Source organism: Lolium rigidum, chromosome 1 (genome assembly GCF_022539505.1).
Source record: "Lolium rigidum isolate FL_2022 chromosome 1, APGP_CSIRO_Lrig_0.1, whole genome shotgun sequence".
NCBI lineage: Eukaryota > Viridiplantae > Streptophyta > Magnoliopsida > Poales > Poaceae > Lolium > Lolium rigidum.
Window position 1 is genome coordinate 27,795,245 of NC_061508.1, and position 18,351 is coordinate 27,813,595.

Below are 18,351 nucleotides of genomic sequence, written 5' to 3' on the forward strand. Positions count from 1 at the left end.
ATAGGCTCGCACGAACTGCCCGAGAAATAGAAAAACGAGACGGCTGAGTTGAACGGGAGAAAGGAGGCAGCTTACGCATCCGAGCGAGGAGAAGGGCAGATTTAAGTAGACAATCTAGAGTTTCGGGTGATAGCCACGGGGAAGATCGGAACGAGAGGAAGATCAAGGTTACAACATATACCCGAGGCAGAAAGAGAATACTTGGTTCAAAACCTCGACATGTCCTTTATGACGATAGATACAAGAGGAAATATTATCCCTAAAACACCGGAAGCTGGGTATATGGCGACACAAGCCTACATCCTCGCATCCAAACCACCCCCAGGAGATCCAAGGGAGACATTATACAACATGGCACTGGCAGGAGTTGGAGCTATGGGGACAGCATTCGTAGCAACGCCTCCCGAAGGAACGCCAAGGCAAAATAGTCCACGACCCGCGGCGAGCAACGGCGGCAGTTCTCGAAGGACCAAGTGGAGCAAGAGACACGGGAGTACAAGCAAGGGTCGATAGAGCAAGGCAAAGCAGAAGGGATCATCGGCGGTCCCGGAGCTTAATGACGAGGATATGTGCGGTCTACCATGCTTCACGAGAAGAGTCCGAAAAACTCGAGTCCCCTCAGGATTCAAGTTACCCGATCACTTCAAAAAGTTCGACGGCCTGCAAGATCCGGAGGACCGGCTAATTGATTACCTCGAGACGGTGAAGCTAACTGGAGGAACTAGAGCAACAGCCATGCAAAGTATTCAGGTACATCTAAGTGGAGCCGCACGATCCTGGATCAAAAAACTTCCGCCAGGATCCATCGACAGCTGGGAAAATTTCGAGGACGTATTCGTCAAGAACTTCAGGTCCACATGCAAGAAGCCTGCGTCGTTAGAAGAGCTGAGGGCGTGTCGACAAAAGCCGGATGAGTCAATGAGAAAATACATCCAAAGGTGGAACATCATAAAAAACTCGGCAGAAAATATATCTGACGAGAGAGCAATAGATGCGTTTGTCGCGGGAATCAGGCGCGGAGACTTTGTCGAGGACTTGGGAAGGACCAATCCAAAAACAGTATCCGCGTTGATGGAAATAGCAAATAGATGGGCAGACGGAGAAGACGCTGTCCACAATAAACGACACAGGTCGCCAGAAGAAGACCGTGGTCGAAATTATCAGTCGAGGCGACGATTTCCTCGGCAGTATCCAAGTTATGACGCCCCAGGGCAAATTTCGGCAGGATTTCGAGCAAATACAGGAGGAAGCAACAGAGACGATTATCAGAGAAGCAATGAGCAGCGAAGCGATAATAGGGACGACTCCCGCAACAGGCAAAATAGTGGGCCAAGGTTTCCAAGACCTTTTGTGTCTCCCGAAGAAATGTTAAATGGACCGTGCCAGATGCATTTTTTCCTCGATAGCAATGGGAAAAGACGGTCGGGACACCTGCGGAAGGATTGTCGAAATTTTCAAGCAATGTTCGGATGCGCGGAAAACGCTCACGCACGAGCAGCACGAGAGAAACCCTCGGGAGCCTAGGAGTGAAGTTCATCTACCGCCACCTCCCGCGATTACAGAGGACAATCGACACCAGCTCAGAATAGCGGCAGCACACGCACCACCACCCTATGTTGATCCTAACTCCAACGGAGCAGTGTCGATGATTCAGAAGGGAAGGCCGTCCAATAGAGCTCAAAAAGTAATCTCACGACAGGTGTTTATGGCAGAAAAAATGCCTCCACCAACAGTTGAGTACCTTAATTGGTCAGGACAAGATATAGGCTTCACAATAGCAGATCATCCGCAGCAAGTTCCTCGACCAGGGCAGTCAGCACTTATTTTACCAGCAGTTATTGCGGGTTTTGATGTTTCTCGAGTGTTCATAGATGGTGGCAGCAGCTTAAACCTGATGTATGCAGATACATTGAGGAAGATGAACATATCCTTAGCAAACCTGAAGCCAACAGACACAAGGTTCCACGGCATCACACCAGACAAACCAAGTTACCCATTGGGAAAGATCAACCTCGACGTTCAGTTTGGAACCCGAGAAAATTATAGAATCGAGAGACTGGAGTTTGAAGTCGTGGATTTTCCATCGCGAGTACCACGCTTTGTTGGGACGACCAGCATATGCTAGATTTATGGCGGTACCACACTATACATACCTGTTATGGAGATTGCACTGGACCCAAGGGACCAATCACGGTCGAGAGGGAGTTTCGCCTTAGCCGATAAGTGCGACAAGGATTTCCATCGGTTATCGAAACCTTCGGGATGCAAGCTGAATACTTGGCATCAAAAAGCATGACCGATTACGACGTACGCCGGACGTCGGAAGGCCAAACAAAGAATCAACTTTCAACACGAGAGAAAAATTCTAAGGAGGTGCGGATTCACCCGACGGATCCAAAAAAGACGACATCCATTGCAAACAACATGGATATCGCATAGGAAAGCGCGCTCGTCGAGTTCCTCCGTGAGAACTGGAAAATCTTCGCATGGTGTCCAGCTGACATGCCGGGAGTACCCGGGGAACTTGCCGAGCACCACCTAAATTTGGATCCAACAGCGAAACCAATCAGACAACCTTTGCGGCGTTTTCGGAACCAAACCGCAAATCTATGCTATCAGAAATAAATCGACTAGAGGAAGCTGGTTTTATCGGAGAGATATCTACAGAAGCCACATGGGTAGCTAACCCGAGTGATGGTGCCGAAGAAAAACACGACAGTCCTTCGCATGTGCGTCGACTTCACGTGTCTCAACAAACATTGCCCTAAGGATCACTTTCCCCTCCCAAGGATCGATCAAATTATCGACTCCACGGCAGGTTGTGAACGTCTTTCCTTTTTGGATGCATACTCTGGTTATAACCAGATCAGATTAAAAGAAGATGATGAAGCCAAAACAGCGTTTATTACACCTTACGGCGTGTTCTGCTACAAGACAATGCCCTTCGGTCTAAAAAACGCGGGAGCAACATATCAGAGGATGATGCAGAAGTGTTTAGCAACACAGATCGGGAAAAACGTGCAAGTATACATCGATGATGTCGTCATAACATCAAAAAAGGGGCAACGCTGATCGAGGATCTCAAAGAAACTTTCGACAACCTCGACAAATTCTGCCTCAAGCTAAACCCGACGAAGTGTTCTTTTGGCGTCCCAGCAGGAGAACTTCGGGGTTTCTAGTTTCAGCAAGAGGGATTGAAGCAAATCCCGACAAAATACAAGCCATAGTAACAATGAGGAAGCCAACGAAGTTGAAAGAAATACAGACGACTAGCCGGGCGAGTCGCAGCTTTGAGCAGGTTCGTCGCCAGGTTAGGAGAAAAAGCGTTACCATTTTATGCGCTGATAAAACAAGGAGATAAATTCCAATGGAACGATGAGGCCGATAGAGCTTTCGAGGATTTGAAGCGAAAAATCTCGACACCACCAATCCTGGTGGCTCCAAAGGAAAAGGAACCTCTCCTGTTGTATATTGCAGCCACACCCCAAGTGGTTAGCACGGTGTTAGTTGTCGAAAGAGAAGAAGAAGGGAAAATCCATGGAGTACAACGGCCAGTATACTTCGTGAGCGAAGTCTTGTCACCCTCAAAACAAAGGTACCCTCAGTACCAAAAGCTAGCATATGGAGTATTCACGACAGCACGAAAACTGCGCCACTATTTTTCGGCACATCCGATCATAGTGGTCAATGAAGCTCCCTTGTCAAATATACTGAACAACCCAGAAGCTACGGGTCGTGTCTCCCTTTGGGGAATAGAACTTTCCCCTCGGGACATCACGTACGAAAAAGAAAAGCAATAAAGTCGCAAATACTGCCGGACTTCATCGCGAGTGGATGGAGTTGCAAAATACGGGACCTCCGATTTATCGAGAACCCGGACTATGAACTTTGATGGGTCCAAGAGACTAGAAGGGGCTGGCGCAGGAGTAGTACTCATATCACCTGAAGGCGACAAGTTGAAGTACATCCTTCGGATGACGTTCCCTAACGCATCCAACAACGAAGCAGAATATGAGGCTCTCATACATGGGATGAAGATGGCGAAAGCCTGCGGAGCAACTCGATTAAAAATCTTCGGCGATTCACAATTGGTAGCTCAGCAAGTTATGAACCAATGTGACGCCGTTAATGATAGCATGATGGCATACAAGGAGGTGTACAATGAGCTCGAGAAGTTGTTTGATGGATGCGAGGTAAATCATATTAGTAGATTGAGCAACGACGAAGCCGACGTTCTTGCAAACATCGGGTCGCAGTGCCTTGCAGTCCCACCAGGTGTATTTTGGGAGGAGATAACAGAGAGATCTACTGAGTCAACAAAATCAAAAAAGAAGGAGAAGAAACCCTCGGGGGCTACCAAGGAGAAGCAAGAGGAGGAAGAAGAAGAGCAAGACCTGGTCATGGTAATACAGATACCATGGATGCAGCCGTATATATCATATATCCTCAGGAAAGAAATACCCGACGATCCAGTCGAAGCAAGGCGAGTAATTCGACGCTCCAAAGCTTTCACGAGTGGTTAAGGGAGAACTATATAAGCGAAGTATTTCAGGCGTCTTGCAAAGGTGCGTTACACCCGAAGAAGGAAGAATAATTCGAAGGATGTGCACGAAGGAATATGTGGCCACCACGCAAGTAGTCGAGCTATCGCAGCCAAGGTTTTTCGGGCAGGATTCTGCCGGCTGACAGCAATTGAGGACGCTAAGGACATAGTACGAACTTGCGACGCGTGTCAAAGGTTTGCCGCAAAACCTCACTCTCCAGGCAGCGAGCTAGCCCCAATACCTTTGTCGTGGCCCTTTGCACAATGGGGACTCGATATGGTGGGCAAAGTTACACAAGTCATGGCCGGGAGGAAAAGAGTATATGCTAGTAGGCTGTCGACAAGTTCACAAAGTGGATAGAAGCGAAGCCGATAAATTCACCGGACGGAGCATCTGCGAGTAAAATTCATAAAAGGCCTCGTCTTCGATTTGGAGTGCCCCACAGCATCGTCACGGACAACGGCGGCAACTTCACATCCAATGAATTCAAAGACTATTGCAAAGAGGTGGGTATCAAGCTGAACTTTGCGTCAGTTGCACATCCTCAAACCAATGGGCAAGTCGAGAAAGCCAATGGCATAATCTGCAATGGCATCAAGAAACGTCTGTTGGGACCCTTAGAAAAAGCTCGACATACCTGGCCTGAAGAATTACCAAGTGTGTTGTGGAGCATCCGAACAACACCAAATACGGCGACACAAGAAACCCCGTTCTTTCTAGTCCATGGTGCGGAAGCAGTACTTCCAATAGAAATAGAGCACGACTCCCCTAGAGTCACAGAATATGACGAGGAAGCGTCAAAGACAGCATTGGAAGACGATGTAGATGCACTCGACGAAGCTCGAGACGAAGTATTATCAAGGGTCACCAAATATCAACAGGACTTGAAAAATTATCACAGTCGACGTTTGAGGCCAAGATCTTTTCAAGTGGGGGACCTAGTTCTTCGGCTCACGCAAAAAAGTCATGAAAAACTCGAGTCACCATGGCTTGGTCCCTATATCGTCACGGAAGTAATTGGAGGAGGAGCATACAGAATAAAGGACAAGAAGACAGGGGTGGAGGAGCAAAACCCCTGGAACGTGGCGCAGCTCAGGCGGTTCTACGCTTAGAGTCGAAATATAGTCCTTGTAAAACTTCAATGTACTGAAACGCCCGCGAGTTTTCAGACGCACTCTTTTCCTTTTTCGGGGCACCGAGTGGGGCCGGAGAAGGTTTTTAATGAGGCGGGCTCGCGGTGCTGCAATATAATAAAGATAGTGGTTATATCACCTTTCTTCTTTATCAACATGACCAAAGTCATTGCTCCGACGAAGTCCAATATAGTTCATCGACAAAAGAAAAACCTTGCCTTGGTATTCAAATACCTCGCGAGTCAATAAAAATACAAAATAGTACTCAATAAAAGCTCGGGGGCTCATATTTGCCTTAAATATATAAATGCCTTGGTTCACAACCTCGCAAATATGCAAATATAGTAAAAGAGTCACCGAAACACTCGGGGGCTAGACAAACATAGAAATATAATGGTTGCTTTACAATATAGTCATGGATTACAAAGAAGAAATATCTACAAGAAGAAAATAACTAGTCTTGATTCAGTATGTCATCAAGAGTAACTCTGTTCTCCTCAGGAGCAGCACCAAGAAAATCGGCATAGTGGCCATCGGCAAAAAAGTCGGCATCCATCCGAAGCAGGTCCTCAATCATCTCTTTGGCTATAGGCGTAACCTTCGTGTTAATCCTGTCAACACCAACTCTCCGACGTTTTACCTTTTGGTGAACCTTCTCGACAACCTGGGTAAGGTCAAGTTTCGAGTGGCAGATCTGGAGCATAATAAGAGCAAATCTGGCACCAGCTACCAGTTGTGCTTTGACAAAGTCGTGGATATCGCGAGCATCCTTGAACCTTTCCATCAATTCAGGAAGAATTTTTGGTTGGACATTCCGAGGAAACATAGAGTTGTAAACCATGGATAAGGTTTTGGTACAGAAGTGAAGGAAATCACGGGTTTGAGAGGTGCGATCTTGAAATCTGGTAATTTGGCGGGTCCTCTCTGGAGTAGCCCAAAACAAAGAACCATGGTCCAAGGAAAGATTAACAAGGAGGTTTGTCCTAGCGTTTACCCTCTCTTCCTCGGCAGCAGCATCAATAAAGGCACCTATCAAAACAACAAAGAAACCTTTAAGAGACAATAGCATGAAGATGAAAGATATCACAGAATGAGACAAACATACCCGACATATCTGCACTGGCTTCATTCATTAATTCGAGCATGAAATTTTCTCGAGTGACCGCCTTTTCAGCTTCGGAAGCAGCAATCTCTTTAGCAGCCACAGCCTCGCGAGCTTGCTGAAGGGCAACTTTTTCGGCTTCAGATGACTTACGAGATTGCTCCATCATCACAAGTGTTTGCTTCTTCGCATACCGAAGTTGCTGTCGAAGTTCATCCAATTCTTGCGACAAGGTATCATCGACAGGTGCAGTATCAGTAACAGTTCTCTTCGCGCGGGAAGAAGGCGAAACATTGGAAGGAGTGGAAGTCGGAGTATAGTTATCAAATATCAACTGAAATTTAAACAGGACAACATCAAATGACAGGCAAAGATAGAGTTCTTCATTAATCTCTTGGGAATAATTACAAAGGCATTACAGTGGAGCTAAAGAAATACGTGTCGCCAAATGACTACTTTGGCGACAAGAGCAAAAGAAGCAAAAAGAAAAACAGAGGCATGTGACTAGACCTCCGGCCTTGACGAACTAGGAGTCGACGCTGGTTTAATCCCAAGATAGGCCAAGATCTTCTTCGTGTTGGGCTTGGCTGCCTTCATCAGCGATCGCCATCTTGATTGCTCAATCTGCTCGGTGTCGCCAACTTTCATCCAGTCAATAGCCTGTCCACTGTCAGCAACCAACGCGACAGTGTTCTCAACAGCAACCTTCATATTTTCTTGGCGCACCTTCAGTCCAAGGTCCTCCGATGTATTGAACATCTTGGCAAGGCTGAGGAAAGTCGCAGGCTCCTCTTTCTTCGGGAAGAAGTATGGGAACAACGCCGACAGTACTGCGCTCGCATTCGACACACCTTCACGAATCTCGGACCCATGAAGTTCCAGATAGGAAAGTGCGTCAAGGACAGGGTCATTGGCAGGATTCGTCAGATCAAAACCCTGGTTCGTTTGGGCTGTCAAGAAAACAAAACATAAGTGAAAAGACAAGAAACGACGATTCTGATAAAAATAGAAAGGATCAGCAAAATTACTGAAAGTGCGGCGGCTTTGGGTTTTCAGACGCTTGAGAATTCCTTCTTCACGAGCAGCTTGTGCAGCTTTTTGCTCGTCTAAAGCAGATTCAGCATCTTTAAGCCTTTTTTGCAGTTCCTCGACACCAGCAGCCCTCGCCTTGGCTTCATCAGCCTCGGTTTTGGCTTCGCTAGCAGCAAGTTCGGCTTTCTCGCGAGCCGCCTCACTTTGCTCAAGTTTTTGAGCAAGTGCGTTGGCACGTTCGTTGGCCTCTGCAAGTTTCTCTAACGAGATATGGAAAAAAGAAAGAAGAAAGATCAAAAAATAGCGACAAGCAACAGGAATAAAAAGTCAAGGAAAAATAGCAAGTTCAAAAGTCGTTACCTTCAGTTCTGGCGGCATATTCACGGTACCCAATAAATTGGGACCCGATGCGAAGAAGCTCTTTGATCATTGGCTGTTCAACATCAAAAGAGTAGAGTTGAAACATCGGCATGAAAAAGAGGGTGAAGATGCGAAAAAATAAAAATAAAGAAAATATAGACGTCGACAAGCTTACATCATCCAAGAGCTGCGACGAAGAGCTGCCCAATTGAGGAGGAGGCTCAAGGATCATTTCAACCCTTGCCCTTTTTGGTGAAGGGACAAGGGGGCTTGATGGTGGAGTAGTGGTGACGACGTTTTGTTGAGGAGGCGACGTTTCATCTCCTTCAACTAGCGTGTCTGAAACAAGTACAGTACGTGACGTGCTTGTCCGAGGAGCCACGTCAGTAACTGGTACTTCTTCTTCCTCATCACTAGTGAACAAAAAGTCGACAGTATAAAAAGCAAGACAAGATAAAAATTTCGAGTAAAAAAAGGGGAGAGAGATAAAGTCGACTTACGAGCTGATGAGGGATTCAACATAAGGATCATAAGCTGTCTTCGGATGAGAAGGAACAACTTCTTCAGCCTTAGAAATGCCAGAGCCCTCGGCTTCAGTCCTTTTCCTTTTGTTCTTTGGAGAAACAGCAGGAGGCAGGGATTCAGTCGATTCACTGGCTTCAGACTCAGCTTCTTTTTCATGAGAAGCCGCAGATTTGTGAGAACCCGCGACTTCACTTTCAGGAACAGAAGAGCCTTGAGTATCTTCGGCAACGAGGGCCATTTCTTCGACTTCTCCACCCTCAGGAAGAGGAGGAAGGGAAGTCATAGAAGGATGGTTCTGTAAAAATAATAATGACAAAAGGAAAAATGAAGAGATGACAATACAATGAGATGAAGAGAAAGTGCGGAACAGGATAAAAAACTCGGGAAGACAAAGTACCTTGGGGAGTGGATTGGTGGAGCTGTAAGGTTCCACGCGACTTGAGGAAGGAATTGGGTCTTTGCCCAGACGAGAAAGTCTTCGAAGCAACTTCTCGAAATCCTTGGTGGAAATATCACCGGAGATTCTGTTGGCGTCATTTTCACCAGAGTACGTCCAAAGGGGATTTTTGCGAGCCTGAAGAGGCTGCACTCTAATCTTAAGGAAGTAGGCAGTGATTTGAACACCAGACAGCTCCTTGCCTCGAGTGTTTTGAAGCTGACGAATACGAGACATGAGTGCCTCTGTCGCCTTTTTCTCTTCCTCAGAAGCTTCGGCATCCCAAGAACGACGACGTTGAATTTTGGCATTTCCGTCGAAAGGAATTATGTTGTGCTCAACGGAATTGGCGCTTTCTTCGTGAATGTAGAGCCATTTTTTGCGCCATCCTTGGACGGAATCAGGGAACTTGACATCGAAATAGTCGACATCGGTACGAACACAGATAACAACGCCACCGATGTTATAAGTGACGTTGTGCGCGCCATTGCGGCGAAGGCAGAAAATGCGCTTCCAAAGAGCCCAATTGGGAGCGACTCCAAGGAAGCATTCGCAAAGGGTGATAAAAATAGAAATATGAAGGATGGAATTGGGGGTCAGCTGGTGCAGCTGAATCCCATAAACGAAAAGAAGGCCGCGGAGGAAATCGTGGATTGGAGGCGAAAGGCCGCGGATTAGATGGTCAACAAAACTAACCCGGTACTCCATTGGAGGATTGGGGTAGCTTTCTTCGCTAGGAAAGCGAATGGCGTCCTCCTTCTTCATAAGGCCAAGCCTCTTCAGCATGTTGGTATCTTGGTTGGAGATTTTCGATCTCTCCCACTCAAGATCCTCGGCGGCCATCTTGGATTCAGGAGTGCTGTGGCGAGATAGGCGCGCGCGTGGTGGCATCAACGGCAATGAGCAGAGCAGTGTATGCAAGTGCGGAAACTCAGAGAGAGTTGGGCGCAGGGAAGGTTTTGCGAAGAGGAACAGGTGTGCGGCGCAAGCGAGGGGATGAACGGAGGTTGAAGAAAGGTTTATATAAGAATTGGGTGAAGTAGTGTGCCGTTGGATGAAAAAATCGTGTGGTGAGATTAGATCTTCTAGATACAAGGGCAAAAAAAGTATTTCTACTATGATAGATGTTACCGTACGTGCGCCAGAAAAAGCGGAGGACGTGTGTCCCCCACTTGCACGACGTGTCAACATGGTGGGAACGATGGACCCACAAAGCAGAAAAATTTCGACCATTGATAGAGTTGAAGAAAATTTGACAAGGGAAAATATGTCGACAAGAAAAAGGAGAATGGCGACAGGATAAGTTATTTGAATGTATCGGGAGCCTTTGGTCAGAAACAAGTTTTTGCCCAAATGCTCGGGGGCTACTTTGACAAGATAGTAAAATCTCGAGTATGACAATATAGAAATGTTGAGCCTACAGTCAAGCGCAAGTTCTTGGCTGTAGCCTCGGGGGCTACTCCCATCGGGAGCGCTGTTCGCGCACCCGAGAGATAAAAATAAAAAAGAGAGAGAAGAAGAAAAAGAGAAATGAGATCATATTGAGAGATAATGGCAAAATAGTGACAAGGTGGACTAAAATGTTGAGCCTACAACCAAGCACAAGTTCTTGGCTGTAGCCTCGGGGCTACTCCCATCGGGAACGCCGTTCGCGTGCCCGATGAAACTAATAAAGGAAAAATAGAACAGCAAGAGAGTATATTTCGAGTTATAATTAACTCTACATATACTCCCATCGGGAGAGCAATATAAGTCATATTTGACTCAATAAAATGTGCCATTCCAACAGCCGGAAAAGCACTCGACAATATATTCTCAGAACGCCAAAGTTGCGATCAATTTCTGAATGCCGCAAATTTGCGAAGGTAAGACCCCAGATCTATTCTGCTGGGCGTGGCATCGCCAAAGACTGCGCTCTGCTACTTTTATCCGTATCAACAGATACGAAGAAAAATCCTAACGGACCCGTTAGGTACTCGATAAATTTAACTGGGACTCGACAGAATGGTAAGACCTTAAGCGGCACCTGTCGAAGTTTACACCGGTATCCCGAAATCATGTCCAGGGACGTGATTTTGAAGTAGGTTTTTGCGGATTGCCACTAGAGCAGTTAACTAGTACCTGATCCGTCAGATGAACTAGCCCCAACTACCAATATCCCTGTACAATATAGAATTTTATGAGAAGAAGTATGAAAGTTTGAGCTTTCGAGTAAAAATAAACAGTAGAGATTTTCCCTGACTCTATGATTCAAGCAAAATCTCGGGGGCTACTGACATAGGCATCCCAAATGGGCCTGCCGAATATAGTACCCGGGGTTTATTGAAGGCCCACTACCCGAAGAATAAGAAGACTCGAGAGCCCAAGATGTATTTAAGGAAAAGATAGAGTTGTAATAGGAAGTGTTATTTGTAATCTGGCGGGATGAGTTAGAAACCGTCCCGGACTCTGTAATCCTTGTATAGCACGAATCCCTCGGTTCCACCTATATAAAGGGGGGTCGAGGGACGAGAAGATCATCGAATCATTGTCTGCAAACCCTATTTTTCATATTCGTCGAGTACTTTTCGGCTGAAACCTTCGAGATCTACTTGCCCTCTACTTCTAACTAAACCCTAGCCTACAATCCATAGGCATTGATAAGTTAATCCCTTGTCATCCAGGGCGTCCTCCCTGCTGGCGTCTGCGGCGTCGTACGCCTCCAAGAACTCGCTGAACAGGAACTCCCTGTACTTGGCCGGATGCGTCGCCTCGTCCACGAGCTCTGGCGCCGGCTTGATGAGGCATCCGTCCGTGGGTCGCACGTGCGTGGCCACCGACATCCTCACGGCAGAGGAGTTGGTGACGGCACGGTGCTCGACGCTGGCCAGCAGCCCGTTGGTGATGATCTCCATCTGGTGGCCAAAGTTGACGACGAAGGCTCCGGGGACAGGGCAGACACTATGTCACGTACGGCAATTTGCGGCACTTAGATGCAGGCACTTTTATAACGTGCCGCTAATGATAGGTTTAGGCGGCATTTATTCTCAATAGTGCCACTGATGATCATTTAATTACCGGCTGTTAGAAAAAAGTGCCGCCAATGCTGGAGAAGCACAGGCAGAACTGAATGTGCCGCTAATTTTTCGATGATTAACGGCAGCATCTAAAAAGTGTCGCAAAAGTTAGGAGTATTAGCGGCAGTTTTTAATCTGCCTTTGTTGTATGGATGGACGGGTCAAGTCTGTTGAGAAAAGTCAACAGCCTTACCCATTCTCTCACCTCACCGCACGAACGCTCGCTACCTGCCTTCACAGTCCTCGCTCCCGTCCCCCCTCGCGCCGCCGACGCTGACGCCACCATGCCGGAGGACGTCGAGATGAACGACTCCGCAGCTCCCGCGCTCGCCGTTATCCCTGCGATCGCCGACGTCCCCGCGCATGCGCCCGCTCTCTCTACCTTGCAACGTGAGTAGCCTCTCGTCTCCCAGTGCCCCTCCCCCAAAACCCTAGATCAGCTTCCGGCGCCGTGGGCGCTGGACGGGAGGTAGCTAACGCGCGTATTCCTGGCGGTGCGTGCAGATCTGAAGGAAATCGCGTCGGTGATCGAGGCCGGGTCGCTGACCAAGGAGGTGCACCGGATCTCCCGCGCTGTCCGCCTCACCGTCGCCCTCCGCCGCCGCCTCGCCCCCCGCGACGTCGCGGCCTTCCTCGCCTTCGCGCTGCCCTCTTCCTCCGATGCCTTCCCCACCTCTCCCCGCTCCTGCCCAAGGTATTTTCAGCACGCAACTTCAGTGCGCTCCTAATTCTCGAGGGTAAACCAGCAATTAAGCCTGAATCTGATGGAACACAAAGGATTTGGGCGTCACATGCTATATTTGTTTGTCTGAATGTGTCTTGGCTGTCAAATCGCATGGTAGATCGTTCTGGATTGATTGGCTTTTTAGAAGCGAATGGAAAACCATAATCTAGATAATCTCAATAGGAGGACTGTTGATGTTTTGGCTTCTAGGCTATACTCGTATTACTCATATGCACATGAACTCACCAACAGCCTTGCTGAAATTCGTGGGTGAGTTATTCCAACAGTATGCTCTTGTGTCTCTGAGTAACCAGTAAGCTCCTTTTCCTGTTTGATCCTGCTTTCATGTGCCTCATACAATTGGTGCTCTGCATAACACTCCTGGGGTTGCACAGCATGGCAACTTTGCACCGTGATGAGCTTGGCTAGGTTGTTCTGAGACACTAGTCTTCAATTTCAGACTTGTAACTTAAATATTGTCAAGACATGTGGTTGACTTTTGGTTTCCATGGCAGGAAACACTTCTTAACCTGCTTCTTCGCAATTACCTGCACTACAACTTGTCTGACCAGGCAGAAAAACTTAGGTTAAAGGCACCACGTTTTGAAGCACATTCCAATCAACAGTTAACTATCATTCATCAAGTAGTTTATTTTCTCTCCTGTATGTATGCCAAGTTGTTACAGTTGAATTGGAATTGCAATATGCTTTTATTGTATGTGCCGAGGCTGGTTATCGATTTAATGATGAATGGCCTATGAAATTGTCGTTTGCTTTTGTAGAGATCTTATTGTAGACCAGTACTAACCTCTCTACTTCTACCACAGTTGTACTTGGCCTATGAAATTGTCGTTTGCTTTTGTAGAGATCTTATTGTAGACCAGTACTAACCTCTCTACTTCTACCAGTTCTACTTGGCCTATGAAATTGTCATTTGCTTTTGTAGAGATCTTATTGTAGACCAGTACTAACCTCTTTACTTCTACCACAGTTCTGCCGGTATCTGATCTACTTGGGCAAAATTAGAACAATTCGGCTGGAATACACTGATGCTAAAGAGAGACTCTTGCAAGCTGCATGCAAAGCACCCACTGCAGCTCGTGGATTCCGCATTCAGTGCAACAAATGGGCTATAAATATATCATTCATCATATATTTACTCTTTCTCTAAAATTTCTTATAGTAGCTCAGAAAACATTGATGAGGCATACTTTTTGATGATGTAGATTTTATTGCTGGTCTTGTATTACTAGTTCTTTCACTTGCGCTCATTATATTAAGAATAGCAAATTGGCTCAAACACAAATCTTTAGCTCCAACTACTAATTAGTTATAAGTTTTTTTTGTACAAGATTTAAATATTGAAAAACTATCGCATGATACTTCCTGAGGTATGTTTTTGTTGCTTCCTGTAACTGACTCTCCTTTTTTATCTTCAGGTTTGTACTTCTAAAATGAACTTGACTGACGAGGTTTGGAAGATTATGTCTCCAGACCGAATAAAATCAGTCCCGCTGATGTGAGTGTCTTCCCTCGATCAGGCTGTTAAATATTATTGAAATCTGCACTCTTACTACTGCAACATAAGAAATCTCATTATGCTCGATTTAATGGTCATGGCAACAATTCCTTAAATCCCTTAAAACGTTATCATAATATGTTAACCTTATCGTAGCGGTGAGATGGTCTAGCTTTTCAACTGGGAATCGTGGAATAACTTAAGCAATTTATGATACAAATTTAAGAAGTTGACCTGGTGTATTTTGATAACCTGTTATAACATGTGCACTTCATAATGTAGATAGGATTTCAACAGATAAAAAAAGGTATACAAGTTGCAGTTCATAATGTAGAGAACATGGGTTTTGAAGTATGTAGTTCTCATGGTTTTCTTAGACTAGTTTTTAAGGGTATCACGTGGCCTTGTCTTGTTTAAAATAGACGGGAACTTGTTTCTGTATTCAGGGATGGTTGAAATCCTCCCAGGTTGATATATTGGCTGTAGTAGGCTAAACACTACTTGTGAAGGTAAACACAACGCTAGTTGACATTGGCACCCAAAGGTGGTATTTCTCTCTTTGGTCATGCTCTACTGCTAGACCAATTGATCACTATGTGCTATATTTTCTTAATGCTGTGAGAGAAATTCAGTATTCATATCAATTGTTTATGTTGAGGTAGACATGTATCGAGGCACTGGGAGCTGCTGATTTTTCAAGTTCATATTAAGTTGATGTGAACTGTAAGGTTTACTGCTGCTTGATGTTCTAGTAGCCACCGTTGTAGGATTATTAGTGGATGGTAGAGGAAGTGTATTTTGAGTTCATGGGCATGTATCCATCCTATATTAAGTTTTTTGGCAGATGTCTCAAGTGTCCCCATATCCTATCTGTTCATCTGGACTCTTAATGATTACAAAGTGCAACTACGGTGGCTTGTGTTCTTGTTGCCTTCGCTATTTATTGCTTGTATTATTGTTTCCTTGCTTGAGCTTTGCTAAACGAGATTAAATTTCCGTTCCTGAATCACCTCTCTGTATGAATTTGAGATGATTGACTTGTGTGTGTTGTGTCCACCGTGTAGCGAGAAGTTTTATCAACAAGGCCTGGAGGATTAGGTTTGCCATGGACATGGCAGTGACAGTCAACCGCAGCCTTGCATCGATGCACCGGGCTTACTTCTCCGCTTCAGGTATATACTGATAAGGAGGACTACCTAGACTAGAGTTCCTGCTGCAGACCAATTCTTATTCCTTCTTCTGCTCTTCAGATCCAAGTTTCCTTTTACCTTGTGCAATCCAATTTTCACCACTATTCCAGTCCAAAATTTTGTCTAAAATGTTCCAAAGTGCTCCAGTGAGCTAATTGCTGGAACAAATGCATTTAATCATTGTTCTAAAATCAAACTGTTCCAGTTGTAGGTGACGTCACTTTAATTCTTTAGTCCATTTTCATCATATGTTACTGTAAAATGGTTGTTGCTACACTTGGATATTGAGCTAGTATCTGAAGTATTTGTTCTGTACTCTGTGTCTCTGTTTGCATTCTTTTGAAGGAAAATATTTAAGCAGCTCTACCTACTGTTCCTCTGTCTTTCTTCTTTTGAAACTTGAATAATCTGTATTTGTCATTTGAGTAGGACACTACCTATTTGACCGATGTCCACAAGTTCTGAAACAATCAAATTGCTTGATTTGTTTTTTTATTCCTAAACCAACTTAGCTGGAGTGCCTGAAACTGTATTTGCTTGGACGTAAATATCAACATGGTGAATGGACGTTAAGACTGCTTAATCTTAAACATATTTTTTTTGCGAATGTAATCTTAAACATATATTATATTGTAAACAAAATTAAATAGCAACACGGTGAATGGACGTTAAGCCTGCATAATCTTAAACATATATTATCTTGTAACCAAAATTAAATAGCACATTTATGTTTAATCTTTTCTGGTGGCATTTATTGGTTCCGCTTTATTCATGTGGAGCAACAAATCTCCGAATATTGTTTGCCTATGTGTCCATAATTGCCGTATACTTGCATTATTGGAAGCTTTAATCTGTTTTTGTCAGGATAAATTACTGGAACTGCTGGGACCGGAAGTATACCTGCATCTTTGTGAGGAGCATTATCTTTTTGGTGAGGATCATTGTCTTTTTCCAGAGCAGTACAGTTCAGGTCCTGTAAGTTGTAAGATGTTGAAGGTTCAGGTGGAATGTGACGCAACCTTGTTGCATCAGCTAGTGTTTCTGTGATGGGATTTCAGAATCCCCTGTACATGAAGATATAGTATTCTCGATATAGTATTCTCTTTCAGTAACTGAATGCAGTCTGAATTAACAAGAGGTATATTGTGTTAGCCCAAATGGTTTAAGATTTGGTTCGCCGTGTCCCTAATACTCGTGATCAAATTTATGAAAAATAATGTTGATATGCACTGCTTATCAAATACGGAGTACAAAAATTGGTGTAGTATAGTAGATGTACCTTGCGAAGTAACATGCAAAGTAGTATAGCAACTTTGCAAATGCCTAAGAAAATAATTAGCGGCACTAGAATTAAAAGCCTGAAAAAGTAATCAGAGGCATCTCTGAAAAAGTGCTAGCAAAAAGATTTTGCGGCATCTTCAAAAAAGTGCCGGCAAAAAGATTCCGCGGCATCTTCAAAAAGTGCCGGCAAAAGTATTTCACGGCATCTTCAAAAGTGCCTAAAATAGTTAATAACGGCACTTCTGGAAGTGCCAGAAAATACAACTGATGGCATTTTTCTGAAAGTGCCGGCAAAGACCTACCTCGACTGGATTAAATACAGCACTTTTTTTTCTGCCTCGAAAAATCATTGCCGGCACTTTTGGTACAATTACCGGCACTTTTTTGTGCCGGCAATTTGAGTACGTGACGTAGTGAGATGAGGAGCCACCGCCCGCCGTACCTTGCTTGGAGGCCTGCCACATCGTCCTGGGTGAGCAAAGTGAGGAGGTAGCGGTCGCAGTGTGCGGGCAGGCCCATGGTGACGGCCGGGTCTGGGCACGGTGGGTAGTAGTTGATGCTCATGTTGGTGTCACCGCTGCTGTGCTCGCCGGCAAAGAAGCCCGAATCGAGGCCAAGTCCCTCGGCGACGAGGCCGAGGAGCGTCTGCGCCAGCTCCTGCACCGCCTCGCAGTACTCAACAAGGCGAGGCGCGAATTCCACAGGCTTGGACGGCCAGGACCGGACGTTGTCGTCCGACGCCGGGTAGCAGCTGAACTTGACGTAGTCGCGCCAGTACCGTGTCTCGCCGCCGTCGTAGGAGGTGCTTGTGGCGAGCCGGAAGCGTTTGCTCATGTCGTAGGAGCAGTAGGGCTGCTTCTCCTCCGCCGGCAGCGCGAAGAACGCGGCCGCGGCGGCGCGGAACGCCTGGACGGCATCGTCCCCCACCCCATGGTTGACTACCTGGAAGAAGCCGAACTCCTTGCCGGCGGCAACGATATCGGACGCGACCTGGCTGCGGCGCTGGCCATTGTCAGAGAGGAGGGCGCGGCCACCGTGGAGGTCGATGACGGGGAAGGCCACCTTGCAGGCGGGGTCGTGGTCGAGTTGCATGGCGGCGCGCTTCTCCGGCGGGAAGACGTACCTGTCTGGCACGGTAGCGTGGGCCGGGGCGTTGGACAGCAGCTCCATGTCCGACGACCAATGTAGTTGTTGCCTTTTCTTTTTGAGGTGGAGTTTGTTTGTTGCCTTGGCTACAAGACGCACTGATGCGTGGGTGTATATATTGGTTTCGGCAATGGTGGTTTGGTTCAATTTGAGAGGCTTGCTCCACTATAACCGCTCCTCCCAAACTCAACCAAACCCATGTTCAAACCTATATTCAAAACCTGGTATGCTTAGTATAGGCAAACATACTTTTCAACCCCTACCTCACACAAGTGGTACAACCCTGCCGCAAGACAGTCCAGT

At 46.1% G+C, this 18,351-nt stretch overlaps 1 protein-coding gene across 1 annotated transcript in view; it reads right to left on the reverse strand.

Annotated features, from left to right (window-relative positions):
- The window catches only part of LOC124706051 (2'-deoxymugineic-acid 2'-dioxygenase-like), a 33,813-nt gene extending 15,741 nt beyond the window's left edge, over positions 1–18,072 (reverse strand). Inside the window, exons 1-2 of the mRNA XM_047237718.1 lie at positions 17,318–18,072; positions 11,799–12,066 (exon numbers count right to left, since the gene is read on the reverse strand). Coding sequence (XP_047093674.1) covers positions 11,799–12,066; positions 17,318–18,072 — 1,023 coding nt within the window. The remainder of the gene's footprint in view (positions 1–11,798; positions 12,067–17,317) is intronic.
- Positions 18,073–18,351: the final 279 nt, after the last annotated feature.